Source organism: Danaus plexippus, unplaced genomic scaffold (genome assembly GCF_018135715.1).
Source record: "Danaus plexippus unplaced genomic scaffold, MEX_DaPlex mxdp_44, whole genome shotgun sequence".
Taxonomy (NCBI): domain Eukaryota; kingdom Metazoa; phylum Arthropoda; class Insecta; order Lepidoptera; family Nymphalidae; genus Danaus; species Danaus plexippus.
Window position 1 is genome coordinate 100,070 of NW_026869864.1, and position 22,751 is coordinate 122,820.

The 22,751-nt window shown below is 34.7% G+C and overlaps 1 protein-coding gene across 1 annotated transcript; it reads left to right on the top strand.

The window, feature by feature from the left end:
- Window positions 1-1,007: 1,007 nt before the first annotated feature.
- On the top strand, window positions 1,008-5,495 carry LOC133320657 (uncharacterized). Its single transcript, XM_061529285.1, has one exon. The coding sequence runs from the start codon at window positions 1,008-1,010 to the stop codon at window positions 5,493-5,495; it is 4,488 nt and encodes a 1,495-aa protein (XP_061385269.1).
- The last annotated feature ends 17,256 nt before the right edge of the window (window positions 5,496-22,751 follow it).

The following is a 22,751-nucleotide window of genomic DNA, read 5'->3' on the forward strand; positions in this document are numbered from 1 at the left end:
ATAGGTTAATTATATAACGAATTACTTCATTGATAATTCAATTACTATACAGATAGGTTACTTACAGTTAATTATAACAAATTATATAAATAGGTTAATTATATAACGAATTACTTCATTGATAATTCAATTACTATATAGATAGGTTACTTACAGTTAATTATAACAAATTATATAAATAGGTTAATTATAAACGAATTACTTCATTGATAATTCAATTACTATATAGATAGGTTACTTACAGTTAATTATAACAAATTATATAAATAGGTTAATTATATAACGAATTACTTCATTGATAATTCAATTACTATATAGATAGGTTACTTACAGTTAATTATAACAAATTATATAAATATGTTAATTATATAACGAATTACTTCATTGATAATTCAATTACTATATAGATAGGTTACTTACAGTTAATTATAACAAATTATATAAATATGTTAATTATATAACGAATTACTTCATTGATAATTCAATTACTATATAGATAGGTTACTTACAGCTAATTATAACAAATTATATAAATAGGTTAATTATATAACGAATTACTTCATTGATAATTCAATTACTATATAGATAGGTTACTTACAGTTAATTATAACAAATTATATAAATAGGTTAATTATATAACGAATTACTTCATTGATAATTCAATTACTATATAGATAGGTTACTTACAGTTAATTATAACAAATTATATAAATAGGTTAATTATATAACGAATTACTTCATTGATAATTCAATTACTATATAGATAGGTTACTTACAGTTAATTATAACAAATTATATAAATAGGTTAATTATAACGAATTACTTCATTGATAATTGAATTACTATATAGATAGGTTAATTAAATAGGCAAGGATTGCATTAAAGTACAATCATAACAATAACTACCGTACTGTATTTTTTGGAAGTATAGAAACAACACGTACTTAAGAATTATGCCGCGAAAGCGTAAGTCTAATCTTTCCCAAAGCTCTAATAAAGCTCGAACTATGAAAGTAGCTAGACTTAACGAGACGTTTCCACAAGCCGAACTGCGAAGACTTAAACAAGCAGAGCGTGAGGCAGCTCAAAGAGCTGCTGAGACACCAGAGCGGTCCCAAGATAGACGTCGACAGCATGCTGAGTATCTAGCATCTCAACGGGCTGCAGAGACACCCGAACAGTCTCAAGCTCGGCGTCTTCAGCAAGCGACTTACATAGGGTCCCAAAGAGCTACTGAAACTGTTGAAGCTGCTGAAGCTCGCAGATGCGCTGTTGCTGAAAGGGCACAACAGCGACGATTAATATTTACAAGAAACGCGTGGGGAGTATTTGATAAAGCTGCATTTGAGTACGATGAAACTCTTGATTACGAAAGCCACAAGCTTATAAAAATAGAAGCGATGAATAAAGAATGCAGATTTTGCGGTGCTCTTAAATGGAAAGAGGAAGCTGCAGGCATGTGTTGTTCGGGAGGAAAAGTAGTTCTTCCTTCAATAGACGAGCGTGTTGAACCTCTTAAAGAACTTTTTTCAAATGAAACAGATGAGTCTCGCCGTTTTTTAAAAAACATAAGAAAATACAATACATGCTTCCATATGACATCTTTTGGAGCTGATAACATTGTGTCGATGCCAGGATTTTGCCCGACTTTTACAATCCAAGGGCAAATATACCACACAATTGGCTCTTTGCTTCCTGCTGCTAATACGCAACCAAAATTTTTGCAAGTTTATTTCATGGGTGATGAGGAAGCACAAGTTGATAGGCGTTCTGAGTACGTACCAGGTGTGGAAAGAAACACAGTTCAAAAAATACAAAAAGTTCTACATGATCACAACGTTTTAGTGCATGAATTTAAAATGGCTAAAGATAGAGTGACTAGCGATAATTACAAGGTCGTGATACACCCAGATCGTGTACCACGTGGTGAACACGAAAGACGATTCAATGCCCCGACCACAAACGAAATAGCTGCCGTAGTAGTTAGTACTGAACAAACTGCGTCTCGGGACATTGTTATTCAGGCGCACGATGGCCGGCTTACTAGAGTTCCGGACACTCATAGATTTTATGATGCTCTCGAGTACCCGATAATTTTTTGGAAAGGACAAGAGGGGTACAGTTTTGATATTCCTCAGACAAACCCAGTTACAAAACAGCCTATACCGAACAAAAAAGTGTCGTGCAAAGACTTTTATGCATATCATATGATGGTACGTCGCAACAATTTTAATTTATTGCTTCGATGTAGGCTTCTCTTGCTTCAGTTTTTGGTGGACATGTATGTCAAAGTGGAGAGTGAGCGCTTAAGGTTTATTGCTTTAAACCAAACAAAACTGCGAGCAGAAAACTATATACATTTACAAGACGCGGTCAGGAATGATGCGAATTTAGATCCAAACAATTTGGGTCAATTGGTAATACTCCCATCGTCATTTGTAAATAGCCCGAGATATCTTCATGAGTACACGCAGGATGCGTTCACATACGTGCGTAACTACGGGAGGCCTGATCTGTTTATTACAATGACATGTAATCCCGCTTGGCCAGAAATTACTAAAGAGCTCATTCCAGGTCAAAATGCAACAGACAGACATGACTTAACAGCCAGGTTATTTAAAATAAAAGTACAAAAATTGGTTGCTCTACTTACAAAAGGTAAAATATTTGGAGATATGAAGTGTTTCATGTACTCGATCGAGTGGCAAAAAAGAGGTCTGCCTCACGTGCACTTACTGCTGTGGTTGACGGAAAAATTACGCCCCAACCAAATTGATGAAGTCATAAGTGCGGAGATACCAAATCCAGAAAGTGATCGAAAACTCTACGATACTGTAACCAAAAATATGATTCACGGTCCCTGTGGTGCACTAAATCCGTCATCACCATGCATGAAAGAAGGAAAATGCACCAAAAAGTATCCAAGGGCGCTTTTGAAAGATACTCAAACTAACGACAAAGGCTATCCTTTGTACAGGCGTAGAACACCAGGAGATGGCGGCCGTACGATAACTCTAAAAACCCGAGGTGGAACACAGGAAGTATTGGTTGACAATAGCTGGATTGTCCCATATTCTCCTCTTCTGTCTAAAATTTATAACTGTCACATAAATGTAGAGTTCTGCAATACGGTACAGGCGATAAAATATATTTGTAAATATATAAACAAAGGCAGCGACCAGGCTATTTTTAACATTCGACAGCAAGGGAATGTTAATATTGACCCGAGAGATGAGGTGCAAACGTATCGAGCCGGTAGATATGTTAGTAGTAACGAAGCAGCGTGGCGGATCTTGGGTCTGCCTCTGCATGAAAGACACCCAACAGTCACTCACCTTGCGGTTCATCTGCCTAATGGTCAGCGGATTTACTTCACTGAAAACAATTTTAGAGAGAGAATGGCCGCACCACCTAAGACGACACTAACTGCATTTTTCCTGCTTTGCCAAAATGACGCATTTGCAAAAACATTACTTTATGTTGACGTACCCCGCTACTATACATGGAACGTGTCGTCGAAAGAATGGAAACGTCGTTTACAAGGCACACCTGTCGACGGCTGGCCAGGTGTGAAGGCAGGAGATGCTCTTGGGCGCATTTACACAGTGCATGTTAGTAACTTCGAATGTTACTGTTTGCGAATGCTGCTGAATGTAGTACAGGGCCCCACTAGCTTTTTGGATCTAAAAACAGTTGACGGCCAAGAACTTCAAACTTTTCGACAAGCGTGTGAGAAGTTGGGGTTGTTGGAAGATGACAACCACTGGGATGCCACAATGGAAGAGGCAGTGCTGTGTCGCTCTCCTTCGCAAATAAGAGAACTATTTGCAATATTGATATGCACTTGCGGTTTATCCAATCCTCTTCAACTATGGGATAAGTATAAATCTGCATTATCGGAGGATATCTTGCAAAGATTTGAAAGGATGGATCAAGTCAACAATGATCTATGTTTCAATGAAGCACTGAGACATATAGAGGACAAAATAATAACGATTTCCGGTAAGAAATTGTCTGACTTCGGTATGCCTACACCAGAGCGTCGAGGAGAGTTGTCGACCGATTTGATCAAAGAGCTAAGCTACGATATTGCTTTATTAGACGCTCAGGTCAGCGAAACTGAACCACGCCTGCTACCCGAACAAAAAAACATTTATAACAAAATATTACAACGAGTTGAGCTTGACAAAGGCGGCCTTTTCTTTCTTGACGCCCCGGGCGGTACAGGTAAAACATTTTTGCTTAATTTGCTTCTAGCAAAAATTCGTAAGGACCGTAAAGTTGCATTAGCGGTGGCTTCCTCTGGGATCGCTGCAACATTGCTGAGCGGTGGACGAACGGCACATTCGGTTTTTAAATTACCTCTTAATCTGGCGAGCGAAGAAACCCCAACGTGCAACATCAGTAATAGCAGTGCCCGTGGCGCCCTCTTGCAACAATGTATGCTGATCGTGTGGGACGAGTGCACTATGTCACACAAACGCGCCATTGAGGCGCTTGATCGCTGTCTACAAGATATTCACAGCAATCGAAAGTTGATGGGTGGTGTGGTAGTGTTATTGGCAGGGGATTTTAGACAGACTTTACCTATTATCGAGAGAGGCACTGCAGCAGATGAAATTAACGCATGTCTAAAAGCCTCATATCTGTGGTCTAAAGTTGAAAAGCTTTATCTTACCACTAACATGCGAGTCCAGTTATTCAGCGATGTCGAATCAGGAGCATATGCTCAAAAACTGCTAGAAATTGGTGAAGGCCACCTAAACACCGACCAAGTAGGTATGGTTCTTTTCACACAGCAATTTTGTCATGCTGTGGAGACAGAAAACGAACTTATTGAACAAGTTTTTCCGAATCTGCAACAAAATATTCTTGACGAAAATTGGTTGTGTGAAAGAACCATATTGGCACCAAAAAATCAGATTGTTGCGAAAATAAATAAAAAAATCTTGGCCGAAATAAACAGCGAAACATCAGTGTATAATTCCATTGACACAGTTATGTCATCCGATGACACTACAAGTTATCCCGTAGAGTTCCTAAACTCTTTAGAGTTGTCCGGGGTGCCATCACACAAGTTGGAATTAAAGGTAGGTGTACCCGTTTTGTTAATGCGTAACCTGGATGCGCCAAGATTATGCAACGGTACTCGGTTGCGAGTTACCGAATTAGGAAGGCATATAGTGAAGGCTACAATTTTAACTGGAGAAGCCAAGGGAGACAATGTTCTTATACCGCGCATCCCAATCATACCCAACAACTTGCCATTCAATTTTAAACGCCTGCAGTTCCCATTAAAAGTCGCATTTTCAATGACGATCAACAAATCGCAGGGTCAAACCTTGAAGGTAGCAGGCCTACATTTGGGCACGCCATGTTTTTCTCACGGTCAGCTCTATGTGGCTTGCTCACGTGTTTCCAAAGCGAAGAATCTGCATGTTTATGCTGAAGGAAAAAGATCGTTAAATGTAGTTTATAGGAGCATACTGCAGTAGCTACCTATAGGCCTATGATTAGGGCTCTGCAGTGCTTAGTTACCGTATTTCTTACTTATTACTAGACTAGACGGGACGAACCTGAAGTCCACGCGAACGAAGTCGCGGGCAAAAGCTAGTACGTATATATTACTCCTTCCTTACTTACTTCCATTGTATTTAACTTTTATTTACTTGTTTGTTTCCTCTTGTTCATTAGGATTTATCAGCACTTTCAAATGCTAATGTCATTAAATTATAGTTTGTTTCTTTAAAACTATTTGTAAGCTATTCAAATTCCTAAAACCTTAAATTAAAAGAAGAAAAATGTTTACCTTTAACACATCATTTTCTTTTATGAAGATTTTCAATATCTTACAATTATAATTCCGTGTAGAAGACTATAAGTTAAATCATTTTTCTTGTTCCGATTATTGAAAGAAAATGTAAAAAAAAAGTTTTTTAAACTTCTTAGGAATACATTTTGTAACTACATATTATGTATACCTTAAAAGCCTCCTTTATTTATATTGAACATTAGCCACAGTGGGCCGTCCTAATAATTAAACCAGAATACTTAAATTTGATCTTCTAGTATGCAACGCTATCAAGAACGTGACTCCCATACTATGATACATTAATCTGTAGTGAGATCAATATACTTTTTTTTTTATTTTACATAAAAATCTACTACATGCGTGCATTCCACTGTTGCGTGGTTTTGGTGGCGCGGAAATACCAAACAATATAAGTACCGAGTACGTTTTTGAATACTCCGGTAGTTATAGGCACCGATGTATTAAGCAGAGACGGAGTGTCTTACATTCGCATTGCGAATTCACAACGAATCATTCGGTCCATTAAATTACCGATTAATATCATATCCGATTGTACGGTAGATTTGGATCTTCATTCTATTAACACGTCACCGTCATAAAATTAGGTTTTATGTCGGTTGTCATAGTAACCATATTAAATCCACTTATGTTTTATTAAAATAACAACAGATATCACCGATGCGTAAGAGTCTGTCAACGACCAAGACTTTATGATTTTCTAATGTCATGGTTATGGAAAATGTAACTGTGTGCTTCATTAATAATACTATCCGACTATGTGGCTGTGTCAATGACTAAAAACTGTGTGATCATGTGGGTATGTAATTAATCATACATTACATACATTTCTTTTATATAAAGAGAGAATTTTAAATCTACCGATTTGTGCGAAGGTTTCAGAACCCCGTAGTGTACATAGGGATCGTCGTAGGATAGACTTGAGATATTTATTAACTATTAATACCAAAAAGACATCACATATGATATTCGCGCCTAAAAATAAAAATATACCAAATCATGAACAACTAACAATTTTTAACGAGCCAATAAATAAAACTGATCATGAAAAATATTTAGGTCTTATAATGGATAGCAAGTTAACCTGGCAATATCATATTGATCATCTCAAAAATAATATCCCCTTTGATAGGAGCACTACGTAGAATTTCGTTATGTATACCTAATACAATTCGTCCTATTATTTATAATTCTTTAGTAAAACCTCATATCGAATATCTTATTGAAATATGGGGAACTGCTGCGAAGTCTAACATAAAGTCATTACAAACTTGACAAAATAAAATTATTAAAGTTCTTTATAAATATGATGAATTATATATAAAAAAAAAAAACAAAATTTCTTAATATAAATCAATTATACACTTTAAAAACCTGCATGTTGATTAGAAAAATAATAACAAATAAAACACATTTACAATTACACTTTCATAAAAAAAACACATACATACCACACTAGAAAACGTAATAAACTAGAACTTCCAAAAACCAAAACCAACTATGGAAAGAAAAACATTTTATTTGAAGGAGTTCAAATTTATAATAAATTATCAGACTTAATCATTAATAGCAAGAGTTTTCCTATATTCAAAAAACGTGTAATGGAATATGTGCAAAATAATTTATAAGTTAATGTAACCCCTACCTAAACATGTTTGTCTAATATAACTACCCGCAACATTTCATTTTACTGTATATAATTCATAAGGCAGACTTTTAAATGTACCCTCAAGCAAAATTATTGTGATTTCTTATTATAAGTGAACTTTTGTGTTCTTTATGAGAAATAAATGTCTTTAAACCGAAACCGATATGATACAATATGAACACTCATACCTAACCGACATTAATTAATTAGAAATTTTGTACATATGTATATATTTGCTTATTGAAGTGGTAATTGGATTTAAAACTATTTTGTTACTATAGATAAAAGTCGATATTGTCTGAAAAATGAAATGTAAAATTAATCTGTTGGTACGATAGTGAACCGCCAAGTGAAGCAAAAATAAAAAAGCGGCATGGCCGTATTACACTTTTCTCAAATTATTTCGGGCCATTTTCGACCTATAAGTACATTTCGCATTAAACTTGATGCCTATATTTCTGGTAAGCAAGAAAAAAGTAGCTCAAGCATTACAACTAGACAAAGTTCTTAGTTTTGTTAATTTTTTTCATTCACTGACCGTTGTCAGTATAACATAAGGTCATTATCCAATGTTCTCTTTGTTTCCGTAGCATTCTTGTAGCAGATCGTTGCATATTGCTTGAATTCATACTACTTCATATTATACAATACACGAGATCTCTACATTTTCGTAATATTTTTTAAATATTTATTCTGCCTGGAGACTCGGAATTCGCTTTAAATTTATTATCGGAACATAAAAAAAACAAAAGAATATAACATTTTATTTTTTTATAAGGGGTCTGACAATGTCTTGTTAATGATACATATTTATTGCAACTTATTATATATTTCTGTTCATGCCTATGTCTATGTGTGGGTATATATCAAATGAAATAAATCAAATTATAATGGTAAGGCCAATGTAAGGACTGACAGTTAAAAGTACTATATGAGAATGTATGTATGTATATATGGTTTGTAACCCAATATTTATGTAAAATGCCTATTTCAAAAATTTATTTATCTAACGAATTGATTGTTTTTTAAGATTTCATTATATTTTTATGTTACAATGAAATATATTTTTTTATCAAAAAGGGGAAATATACTCTTCCTAGCAATTTTGTAACAATCTCTTCATGGATTGTACTTAACTCTTAAGAATTCCTGGTCTTTTTTTAAATTCTAGTGTACAAGACCTTTTAAACCTTTTATTGCATAGCTTCTATCGCGGGCCTTGAGCGCGGAGACCGAATTCAGAAATTCCGTAGTGAAAATTTCTAACTCCTAACATCGAACGTCGTTTCAGTTTGGCAATCTTCGGCACGGTGTATGTGTGCGTGCGACTACACTATGAGGGCTAACTAGCTGCTAACTGCTCACGACTGATTCTATCTCTTTCACACACAACGCTAGGTGCTTTTTGTCTTCGTCCACGAGTAAGTTCAAGCCCGCAACTAGTTAGACCTTATCGTGTATGTATATGTACATATATATATGGTGTTAAAATTATAAAAAAATAATTACGTGACATCACGTGTTATTAGACTTGCTGACGAGAAGCTTGTGATATAAATACAGTAGTGGCATCACACTAAAGAATACACATCCGAGCAATGAGCACTCGTCACTGACACGTATCATTATATTATTTTATTACGATTTTATTGAAATAGATAGCACAAGTTACGGCATCTCCAAAGAAAAAAAGAACAAAGAAAAAAAAATACTGCATATATAAAATAAAAATATAATTATAATTGCATAAGTTGATAAAATGCTATGCAATAGCTTTACCGCGGCAGTCTCCGAGTGCCACACGTCTATTTTTAGTCAGTTTACGTCGGAAGGACATTTTAAATTATTTTACATTATCAATTTTTTTATAAATGTATATTATTTATTTGTTTGCTACGAAAGTGTGAGAAACAATACTTGATTTTTATAAATACCTGTTTTTCTATACAGTCAAATATTCTTAACTGAGAATTAGTTAGTTGTGACTGGACTGTTAGAGATGACTTGTTGAGATGAGTATTTTGAAATCATGGCCATAAGCCAGGTTTCTGTAGGAAACTTTACATGGAATTATTTATATATATTTTTTTTATATATTATATGTATATATTACTCCTTCCTTACTTACTTCCATTGTATTTAACTTTTATTTACTTGTTTGTTTCCTCTTGTTCATTAGGATTTATCAGCACTTTCAAATGCTAATGTCATTAAATTATAGTTTGTTTCTTTAAAACTATTTGTAAGCTATTCAAATTCCTAAAACCTTAAATTAAAAGAAGAAAAATGTTTACCTTTAACACATCATTTTCTTTTATGAAGATTTTCAATATCTTACAATTATAATTCCGTGTAGAAGACTATAAGTTAAATCATTTTTCTTGTTCCGATTATTGAAAGAAAATGTAAAAAAAAAGTTTTTTAAACTTCTTAGTAATACATTTTGTAACTACATATTATTATTCATGCTCAGCAACAGGTATTTTAGGCCAAATCACCAGAAAGGGTTTTTACCGGAATTCTGGATGCCTAGAACACAACACTTTGCTGTCGGAGAGTTTAAAAGATGCTAGGAAAAGCGAGAGGCAAATTACAGTTTGTTGGATAGACTTAGAGAACGCGTTCGGGTCGATACAACACGAATTGATGCTATTCGCGCTGAGATGGTACAACTTTCCGCCCCTAGTTACCGATATGATCGCGTCGTACTACTCAAAATTAAAGTTTTGTATAACAACTAAAGAAGGCCATTCAAAAACTTTTAGTTACAATGTAGGACTATTTCAAGGTTGCTGTTTGTCTCCAATTGTATTTAATATTGTAATTAACATCTTAGTAGATAAATTAACCAGCAACGAGAAAAAATGGGGGTATCGGTTCAAGTTTAATAATAAATACACGGAATCCATTTTAGCCTTCGCTGACGATCTCGCAATACTGACACGTAACCCCAACACTGTCAAGTACTATTAGATGAAGTGGATAGATTCTGTGAGTGGACCGATGGATTGAGGACAAAACCATGTAAATGTCACTGTCTGTGTCTCGGTAGGCGGAGTACAAGATACACCTCATACGATCCGGGATTATCGTTAGGCGGTCAATGCATTTCTACGGTTACAGAAAATGCACCATTTAAATTTCTCGGTCGGAAGATTGATAATATAGGTCGTACTCCATCTTTAGAAGGTATAGTAGATAGCTTTTTAAACGATCTCAACAAGGTAGATAGCCAACAGATCAGTAACGTTAAAAAAGCTTGGATCTACGATAATTACCTAACTTCACGTTTAAATTGGCCTTTCCTCGTTTATGATTTCAATAAAACCCTTCTGTCAAAGTTAGATGCAGGCGTCATAAAGATGTTGAAGTTGTGGCTCGGGCTCGCGCTAACGGCTGATTCATCGGCTTTATTTAGGGATCGCAATAGTTTTGGGATGAGTCTAAAAAGGCCATCGGAGCTCTACAAACACCTGAGAGTTTCCAAGAGATACATCCTGGGGAAATCCCAGGATGACGTCGTTACATCGCTCCCAAAAGACAAAGATGCCCAGAGCTAGAGTCAAGGCTTCAATTCCACAAGCAGTTTATGATAGGAGCGCAAAGTAACAGAGTAGGGTTAGGGTCAAGTAGGAAGGTCCAAGATACGGATATATTGAAGTCTTTTATTCGGCAAGACGAGAATGATAAATATAAGATCCATGCAATAAGTTTAGAAATGCAGAACGAGTGGTTAGACATAGGAGATTTTTGCATCCCATTAGCACTAAAATGGCGCACCTTAATCCATGATTGGTCGCCAGCATTGCTAAAATTCTATCTCAATGCATTCCAGATGACTCTCCCAGATCAGAGTAATTTAGTAAGATGGGGTAAGGTACCGAAAAGACTTGCTATATCTGTGGGAAGGCAGTTGGAACTGCTAGGCACTTGTTAGTGGGATGTAAGGTACTCCTCGATAGCGGTCAATACTCGCGTCGTCACGATAGGGTTCTGGAAATCATACGTGAAGCGGTTAGTGTTTCGGTAGCCAGAGCGCAAAAGGAAATAACCACAAACGAGCGATCAGTAGGTTTTGGAGAGAGGGCACTAGGGCTATAAAAACAAATGTTAAGCCTTACTCCATCCTTAAAGCGGCTACGGATTGGACTATAATGATGGATACGTATGAAAAACAATACAAAATCCCCGAGGATATTTGTGCGTCGGCCTCCAGACCAGACATATTTATGTATTCGCGAATCTTAAAGCGCGTTGTGATGATAGAGCTTACGGTTCCTTGGGAAACCAACATCCCCAAAGACCATACCATCAAGGTCAACAAATATTACGAGCTCACAAACGAACTCACTCGAAATAGGTTCGTCGTGGATTTATGCGCGGTAGAAGTGGGAGCGAGAGGTATAACGGCTAAATCTCTCTACAACCTGCTAAAAGACTTGGGCCTGTCCAGAACTCACATCAATTCGTTCTTGGAACGTACTTCGAAGGCAGCCCTAGTAGGTTCTTTTCAAATATGGTTACGTAGGGAGAGGAGCTTGGACAGTGGAGGTGAGCGTTTAACGCGCGTTAGTTAGGGGCCCCTTAAACCTACACCTGGGTCGCAAGTCCCAGGCACTGTTGAAGCTCCACTCCCTGCAACGCAATGGACCCGGCACCCGCACGGTGAATCCATTGAATGCTAAGAGGTTTCGTCTCTACCTTAAAAGCCTCCTTTATTTATATTGAACATTAGCCACAGTGGGCCGTCCTAATAATTAAACCAGAATACTTAAATTTGATCTTCTAGTATGCAACGCTATCAAGAACGTGACTCCCATACTATGATACATTAATCTGTAGTGAGATCAATATACTTTTTTTTTTATTTTACATAAAAATCTACTACATGCGTGCATTCCACTGTTGCGTGGTTTTGGTGGCGCGGAAATACCAAACAATATAAGTACCGAGTACGTTTTTGAATACTCCGGTAGTTATAGGCACCGATGTATTAAGCAGAGACGGAGTGTCTTACATTCGCATTGCGAATTCACAACGAATCATTCGGTCCATTAAATTACCGATTAATATCATATCCGATTGTACGGTAGATTTGGATCTTCATTCTATTAACACGTCACCGTCATAAAATTAGGTTTTATGTCGGTTGTCATAGTAACCATATTAAATCCACTTATGTTTTATTAAAATAACAACAGATATCACCGATGCGTAAGAGTCTGTCAACGACCAAGACTTTATGATTTTCTAATGTCATGGTTATGGAAAATGTAACTGTGTGCTTCATTAATAATACTATCCGACTATGTGGCTGTGTCAATGACTAAAAACTGTGTGATCATGTGGGTATGTATGTGGGTATGTAATTAATCATACATTACATACATTTCTTTTATATAAAGAGAGAATTTTAAATCTACCGATTTGTGCGAAGGTTTCAGAACCCCGTAGTGTACATAGGGATCGTCGTAGGATAGACTTGAGATATTTATTAACTATTAATACCAAAAAGACATCACATATGATATTCGCGCCTAAAAATAAAAATATACCAAATCATGAACAACTAACAATTTTTAACGAGCCAATAAATAAAACTGATCATGAAAAATATTTAGGTCTTATAATGGATAGCAAGTTAACCTGGCAATATCATATTGATCATCTCAAAAATAAAATATCCCCTTTGATAGGAGCACTACGTAGAATTTCGTTATGTATACCTAATACAATTCGTCCTATTATTTATAATTCTTTAGTAAAACCTCATATCGAATATCTTATTGAAATATGGGGAACTGCTGCGAAGTCTAACATAAAGTCATTACAAACTTGACAAAATAAAATTATTAAAGTTCTTTATAAATATGATGAATTATATAAAAAAAAAAAAAAACAAAATTTCTTAATATAAATCAATTATACACTTTAAAAACCTGCATGTTGATTAGAAAAATAATAACAAATAAAACACATTTACAATTACACTTTCATAAAAAAAACACATACATACCACACTAGAAAACGTAATAAACTAGAACTTCCAAAAACCAAAACCAACTATGGAAAGAAAAACATTTTATTTGAAGGAGTTCAAATTTATAATAAATTATCAGACTTAATCATTAATAGCAAGAGTTTTCCTATATTCAAAAAACGTGTAATGGAATATGTGCAAAATAATTTATAAGTTAATGTAACCCCTACCTAAACATGTTTGTCTAATATAACTACCCGCAACATTTCATTTTACTGTATATAATTCATAAGGCAGACTTTTAAATGTACCCTCAAGCAAAATTATTGTGATTTCTTATTATAAGTGAACTTTTGTGTTCTTTATGAGAAATAAATGTCTTTAAACCGAAACCGATATGATACAATATGAACACTCATACCTAACCGACATTAATTAATTAGAAATTTTGTACATATGTATATATTTGCTTATTGAAGTGGTAATTGGATTTAAAACTATTTTGTTACTATAGATAAAAGTCGATATTGTCTGAAAAATGAAATGTAAAATTAATCTGTTGGTACGATAGTGAACCGCCAAGTGAAGCAAAAATAAAAAAGCGGCATGGCCGTATTACACTTTTCTCAAATTATTTCGGGCCATTTTCGACCTATAAGTACATTTCGCATTAAACTTGATGCCTATATTTCTGGTAAGCAAGAAAAAAGTAGCTCAAGCATTACAACTAGACAAAGTTCTTAGTTTTGTTAATTTTTTCATTCACTGACCGTTGTCAGTATAACATAAGGTCATTATCCAATGTTCTCTTTGTTTCCGTAGCATTCTTGTAGCAGATCGTTGCATATTGCTTGAATTCATACTACTTCATATTATACAATACACGAGATCTCTACATTTTCGTAATATTTTTTAAATATTTATTCTGCCTGGAGACTCGGAATTCGCTTTAAATTTATTATCGGAACATAAAAAAACAAAAGAATATAACATTTTATTTTTTTAATTTAATTTTTATAAGGGGTCTGACAATGTCTTGTTAATGATACATATTTATTGCAACTTATTATATATTTCTGTTCATGCCTATGTCTATGTGTGGGTATATATCAAATGAAATAAATCAATTATAATGGTAAGGCCAATGTAAGGACTGACAGTTAAAAGTACTATATGAGAATGTATGTATGTATATATGGTTTGTAACCCAATATTTATGTAAAATGCCTATTTCAAAAATTTATTTATCTAACGAATTGATTGTTTTTTAAGATTTCATTATATTTTTATGTTACAATGAAATATATTTTTTTATCAAAAAAGGGGAAATATACTCTTCCTAGCAATTTTGTAACAATCTCTTCATGGATTGTACTTAACTCTTAAGAATTCCTGGTCTTTTTTTAAATTCTAGTGTACAAGACCTTTTAAACCTTTTATTGCATAGCTTCTATCGCGGGCCTTGAGCGCGGAGACCGAATTCAGAAATTCCGTAGCGAAAATTTCTAACTCCTAACATCGAACGTCGTTTCAGTTTGGCAATCTTCGGCACGGTGTATGTGTGCGTGCGACTACACTATGAGGGCTAACTAGCTGCTAACTGCTCACGACTGATTCTATCTCTTTCACACACAACGCTAGGTGCTTTTTGTCTTCGTCCACGAGTAAGTTCAAGCCCGCAACTAGTTAGACCTTATCGTGTATGTATATGTACATATATATATGGTGTTAAAATTATAAAAAAATAATTACGTGACATCACGTGTTATTAGACTTGCTGACGAGAAGCTTGTGATATAAATACAGTAGTGGCATCACACTAAAGAATACACATCCGAGCAATGAGCACTCGTCACTGACACGTATCATTATATTATTTTATTACGATTTTATTGAAATAGATAGCACAAGTTACGGCATCTCCAAAGAAAAAAAGAACAAAGAAAAAAAAATACTGCATATATAAAATAAAAATATAATTATAATTGCATAAGTTGATAAAATGCTATGCAATAGCTTTACCGCGGCAGTCTCCGAGTGCCACACGTCTATTTTTAGTCAGTTTACGTCGGAAGGACATTTTAAATTATTTTACATTATCAATTTTTTTATAAATGTATATTATTTATTTGTTTGCTACGAAAGTGTGAGAAACAATACTTGATTTTTATAAATACCTGTTTTTCTATACAGTCAAATATTCTTAACTGAGAATTAGTTAGTTGTGACTGGACTGTTAGAGATGACTTGTTGAGATGAGTATTTTGAAATCATGGCCATAAGCCAGGTTTCTGTAGGAAACTTTACATGGAATTATTTATATATATTTTTTTTATATATTATATGTATATATTACTCCTTCCTTACTTACTTCCATTGTATTTAACTTTTATTTACTTGTTTGTTTCCTCTTGTTCATTAGGATTTCTCAGCACTTTCAAATGCTAATGTCATTAAATTATAGTTTGTTTCTTTAAAACTATTTGTACGCTCTTAAAATTCCTAAAACCTTAAATTAAAAGAAGAAAAATGTTTAACTTTAAACACATCATTTTCTTTTATGAAGATTTTCAATATCTTACAATTATAATTCCGTGTAGAAGACTATAAGTTAAATCATTTTTCTTGTTCCGATTATTGAAAGAAAATGTAAAAAAAAAGTTTTTAAACTTCTTAGGAATACATTTTGTAACTACATATTATGTATACCTTAAAAGCCTCCTTTATTTATATTGAACATTAGCCACAGTGGGCCGTCCTAATAATTAAACCAGAATACTTAAATTTGATCTTCTAGTATGCAACGCTATCAAGAACGTGACTCCCATACTATGATACATTAATCTGTAGTGAGATCAATATACTTTTTTTTTTATTTTACATAAAAATCTACTACATGCGTGCATTCCACTGTTGCGTGGTTTTGGTGGCGCGGAAATACCAAACAATATAAGTACCGAGTACGTTTTTGAATACTCCGGTAGTTATAGGCACCGATGTATTAAGCAGAGACGGAGTGTCTTACATTCGCATTGCGAATTCACAACGAATCATTCGGTCCATTAAATTACCGATTAATATCATATCCGATTGTACGGTAGATTTGGATCTTCATTCTATTAACACGTCACCGTCATAAAATTAGGTTTTATGTCGGTTGTCATAGTAACCATATTAATCCACTTATGTTTTATTAAAATAACAACAGATATCACCGATGCGTAAGAGTCTGTCAACGACCAAGACTTTATGATTTTCTAATGTCATGGTTATGGAAAATGTAACTGTGTGCTTCATTAATAATACTATCCGACTATGTGGCTGTGTCAATGACTAAAAACTGTGTGATCATGTGGGTATGTATGTGGGTATGTAATTAATCATACATTACATACATTTCTTTTATATAAAGAGAGAATTTTAAATCTACCGATTTGTGCGAAGGTTTCAGAACCCCGTAGTGTACATAGGGATCGTCGTAGGATAGACTTGAGATATTTATTAACTATTAATACCAAAAGACATCACATATGATATTCGCGCCTAAAAATAAAAATATACCAAATCATGAACAACTAACAATTTTTAACGAGCCAATAAATAAAACTGATCATGAAAAATATTTAGGTCTTATAATGGATAGCAAGTTAACCTGGCAATATCATATTGATCATCTCAAAAATAAAATATCCCCTTTGATAGGAGCACTACGTAGAATTTCGTTATGTATACCTAATACAATTCGTCCTATTATTTATAATTCTTTAGTAAAACCTCATATCGAATATCTTATTGAAATATGGGGACTGCTGCGAAGTCTAACATAAAGTCATTACAACTTGACAAAATAAAATTATTAAAGTTCTTTATAAATATGATGAATTATATAAAAAAAAAAAAAAACAAAATTTCTTAATATAAATCAATTATACACTTTAAAACCTGCATGTTGATTAGAAAAATAATAACAAATAAAACACATTTACAATTACACTTTCATAAAAAAAACACATACATACCACACTAGAAAACGTAATAAACTAGAACTTCCAAAAACCAAAACCAACTATGGAAAGAAAAACATTTTATTTGAAGGAGTTCAAATTTATAATAATTATCAGACTTAATCATTAATAGCAAGAGTTTTCCTATATTCAAAAAACGTGTAATGGAATATGTGCAAAATAATTTATAAGTTAATGTAACCCCTACCTAAACATGTTTGTCTAATATAACTACCCGCAACATTTCATTTTACTGTATATAATTCATAAGGCAGACTTTTAAATGTACCCTCAAGCAAAATTATTGTGATTTCTTATTATAAGTGAACTTTTGTGTTCTTTATGAGAAATAAATGTCTTAAACCGAAACCGATATGATACAATATGAACACTCATACCTAACCGACATTAATTAATTAGAAATTTTGTACATATGTATATTTTGCTTATTGAAGTGGTAATTGGATTTAAAACTATTTGTTACTATAGATAAAAGTCGATATTGTCTGAAAAATGAAATGTAAAATTAATCTGTTGGTACGATAGTGAACCGCCAAGTGAAGCAAAAATAAAAAAGCGGCATGGCCGTATTACACTTTTCTCAAATATTTCGGGCCATTTTCGACCTATAAGTACATTTCGCATTAAACTTGATGCCTATATTTCTGGTAAGCAAGAAAAAAGTAGCTCAAGCATTACAACTAGACAAAGTTCTTAGTTTTGTTAATTTTTTTCATTCACTGACCGTTGTCAGTATAACATAAGGTCATTATCCAATGTTCTCTTTGTTTCCGTAGCATTCTTGTAGCAGATCGTTGCATATTGCTTGAATTCATACTACTTCATATTATACAATACACGAGATCTCTACATTTTCGTAATATTTTTTAAATATTTATTCTGCCTGGAGACTCGGAATTCGCTTTAAATTTATTATCGGAACATAAAAAAAACAAAGAATATAACATTTTATTTTTTTAATTTAATTTTTTATAAGGGGTCTGACAATGTCTTGTTAATGATACATATTTATTGCAACTTATTATATATTTCTGTTCATGCCTATGTCTATGTGTGGGTATATATCAAATGAAATAAATCAAATTATAATGGTAAGGCCAATGTAAGGACTGACAGTTAAAAGTACTATATGAGAATGTATGTATGTATATATGGTTTGTAACCCAATATTTATGTAAAATGCCTATTTCAAAAATTTATTTATCTAACGAATTGATTGTTTTTTAAGATTTCATTATATTTTTATGTTACAATGAAATATATTTTTTTATCAAAAAAGGGGAAATATACTCTTCCTAGCAATTTTGTAACAATCTCTTCATGATTGTACTTAACTCTTAAGAATTCCTGGTCTTTTTTTAAATTCTAGTGTACAAGACCTTTTAAACCTTTTATTGCATAGCTTCTATCGCGGGCCTTGAGCGCGGAGACCGAATTCAGAAATTCCGTAGTGAAAATTTCTAACTCCTAACATCGAACGTCGTTTCAGTTTGGCAATCTTCGGCACGGTGTATGTGTGCGTGCGACTACACTATGAGGGCTAACTAGCTGCTAACTGCTCACGACTGATTCTATCTCTTTCACACACAACGCTAGGTGCTTTTTGTCTTCGTCCACGAGTAAGTTCAAGCCCGCAACTAGTTAGACCTTATCGTGTATGTATATGTACATATATATGGTGTTAAAATTATAAAAAAATAATTACGTGACATCACGTGTTATTAGACTTGCTGACGAGAAGCTTGTGATATAAATACAGTAGTGGCATCACACTAAAGAATACACATCCGAGCAATGAGCACTCGTCACTGACACGTATCATTATATTATTTTATTACGATTTTATTGAAATAGATAGCACAAGTTACGGCATCTCCAAAGAAAAAAAGAACAAAGAAAAAAAAATACTGCATATATAAAATAAAATATAATTATAATTGCATAAGTTGATAAATGCTATGCAATAGCTTTACCGCGGCAGTCTCCGAGTGCCACACGTCTATTTTTAGTCAGTTTACGTCGGAAGGACATTTTAAATTATTTTACATTATCAATTTTTTTATAAATGTATATTATTTATTTGTTTGCTACGAAAGTGTGAGAAACAATACTTGATTTTTATAAATACCTGTTTTTCTATACAGTCAAATATTCTTAACTGAGAATTAGTTAGTTGTGACTGGACTGTTAGAGATGACTTGTTGAGATGAGTATTTTGAAATCATGGCCATAAGCCAGGTTTCTGTAGGAAACTTTACATGGAATTATTTATATATATTTTTTTTATATATTATATGTATATATTACTCCTTCCTTACTTACTTCCATTGTATTTAACTTTTATTTACTTGTTTGTTTCCTCTTGTTCATTAGAATTTATCAGCACTTTCAAATGCTAATGTCATTAAATTATAGTTTGTTTCTTTAAAACTATTTGTAAGCTATTCAAATTCCTAAAACCTTAAATTAAAAGAAGAAAAATGTTTACCTTTAACACATCATTTTCTTTTATGAAGATTTTCAATATCTTACAATTATAATTCCGTGTAGAAGACTATAAGTTAAATCATTTTTCTTGTTCCGATTATTGAAAGAAAATGTAAAAAAAAAGTTTTTTAAACTTCTTAGTAATACATTTTGTAACTACATATTATTATTCATGCTCAGCAACAGGTATTTTAGGCCAAATCACCAGAAAGGGTTTTTACCCGGAATTTCTGGATGCCTAGAACACAACACTTTGCTGTCGGAGAGTTTAAAAGATGCTAGGAAAAGCGAGAGGCAAATTACAGTTTGTTGGATAGACTTAGAGAACGCGTTCGGGTCGATACAACACGAATTGATGCTATTCGCGCTGAGATGGTACAACTTTCCGCCCCTAGTTACCGATATGATCGCGTCGTACTACTCAAAATTAAAGTTTTGTATAACAACTAAAGAAGGCCATTCAAAAACTTTTAGTTACAATGTAGGACTATTTCAAGGTTGCTGTTTGTCTCCAATTGTATTTAATATTGTAATTAACATCTTAGTAGATAAATTAACCAGCAACGAGAAAAAATGGGGGTATCGGTTCAAGTTTAATAATAAATACACGGAATCCATTTTAGCCTTCGCTGACGATCTCGCAATACTGACACGTAACCCCAAACACTGTCAAGTACTATTAGATGAAGTGGATAGATTCTGTGAGTGGACCGATGGATTGAGGACAAAACCATGTAAATGTCACTGTCTGTGTCTCGGTAGGCGGAGTACAAGATACACCTCATACGATCCGGGATTATCGTTAGGCGGTCAATGCATTTCTACGGTTACAGAAAATGCACCATTTAAATTTCTCGGTCGGAAGATTGATAATATAGGTCGTACTCCATCTTTAGAAGGTATAGTAGATAGCTTTTTAAACGATCTCAACAAGGTAGATAGCCACAGATCAGTAACGTTAAAAAAGCTTGGATCTACGATAATTACCTAACTTCACGTTTAAATTGGCCTTTCCTCGTTTATGATTTCAATAAAACCCTTCTGTCAAAGTTAGATGCAGGCGTCATAAAGATGTTGAAGTTGTGGCTCGGGCTCGCGCTAACGGCTGATTCATCGGCTTTATTTAGGGATCGCAATAGTTTTGGGATGAGTCTAAAAAGGCCATCGGAGCTCTACAAACACCTGAGAGTTTCCAAGAGATACATCCTGGGGAAATCCCAGGATGACGTCGTTACATCGCTCCCAAAAGACAAAGACCCCAGAGCTAGAGTCAAGGCTTCAATTCCACAAGCAGTTTATGATAGGAGCGCAAAGTAACAGAGTAGGGTTAGGTCAAGTAGGAAGGTCCAAGATACGGATATATTGAAGTCTTTTATTCGGCAAGACGAGAATGATAATATAAGATCCATGCAATAAGTTTAGAAATGCAGAACGAGTGGTTAGACATAGGAGATTTTTGCATCCCATTAGCACTAAAATGGCGCACCTTAATCCATGATTGGTCGCCAGCATTGCTAAAATTCTATCTCAATGCATTCCAGATGACTCTCCCAGATCAGAGTAATTTAGTAAGATGGGGTAAAGGTACCGAAAAGACTTGCTATATCTGTGGGAAGGCAGTTGGAACTGCTAGGCACTTGTTAGTGGGATGTAAGGTACTCCTCGATAGCGGTCAATACTCGCGTCGTCACGATAGGGTTCTAGAAATCATACGTGAAGCGGTTAGTCTTTCGGTAGCCAGAGCGCAAAAGGAAATAACCACAAACGAGCGATCAGTAGGTTTTGTGAGAGAGGGCACTAGGGCTATAAAAACAAATGTTAAGCCTTACTCCATCCTTAAAGCGGCTACGGATTGGACTATAATGATGGATACGTATGAAAAACAATACAAAATCCCCGAGGATATTTGTGCGTCGGCCCCAGACCAGACATATTTATGTATTCGCGAATCTTAAAGCGCGTTGTGATGATAGAGCTTACGGTTCCTTGGGAAACCAACATCCCCAAAGACCATACCATCAAGGTCAACAAATATTACGAGCTCACAAACGAACTCACTCGAAATAGGTTTGTCGTGGATTTATACGCGGTAGAAGTGGGAGCGAGAGGTATAACGGCTAAATCTCTCTACAACCTGCTAAAAGACTTGGGCCTGTCCAGAACTCACATCAATTCGTTCTTGGAACGTACTTCGAAGGCAGCCCTAGTAGGTTCTTTTCAAATATGGTTAGGTAGGGAGAGGAGCTTGGACAGTGGAGGTGAGCGTTTAACGCGCGTTAGTTAGGGGCCCTTAAACCTACACCTGGGTCGCAAGTCCCAGGCACTGTTGAAGCTCCACTCCCTGCAACGCAATGGACCCGGCACCCGCACGGTGAATCCATTGAATGCTAAGAGGTTTCGTCTCATTTAAAACGACTGCCCGGAGAGTCGGGCTGACGCTGGAAAGACAGTTGACGCTGGAAAGACAGATGGCGCTGGAAAGACAGATGACTGCTGGAAAGACAGCCGAGGGTAACGGCCTAGCAAGCCCAGCCCGGGATTTACGAAGCTAAAAGTCCTATTAAGAAAAATACCCCTAGGACAGTCCGAGAGGGGGGCGAAAGATCTGTCCACCGGTCGATATAAACGGCGAAAACGGCGCGAATACGGATTTGAAATGCCCTACGTGCGGGAAAAATTACAAGAGACGAGCCTGGTACATTAAACATCTAAAACACATAATGGTGTTGAAGCACGACAATCGTCGGTAAGTTCTTCAACTTTCACTGCGGATAGAGTTGA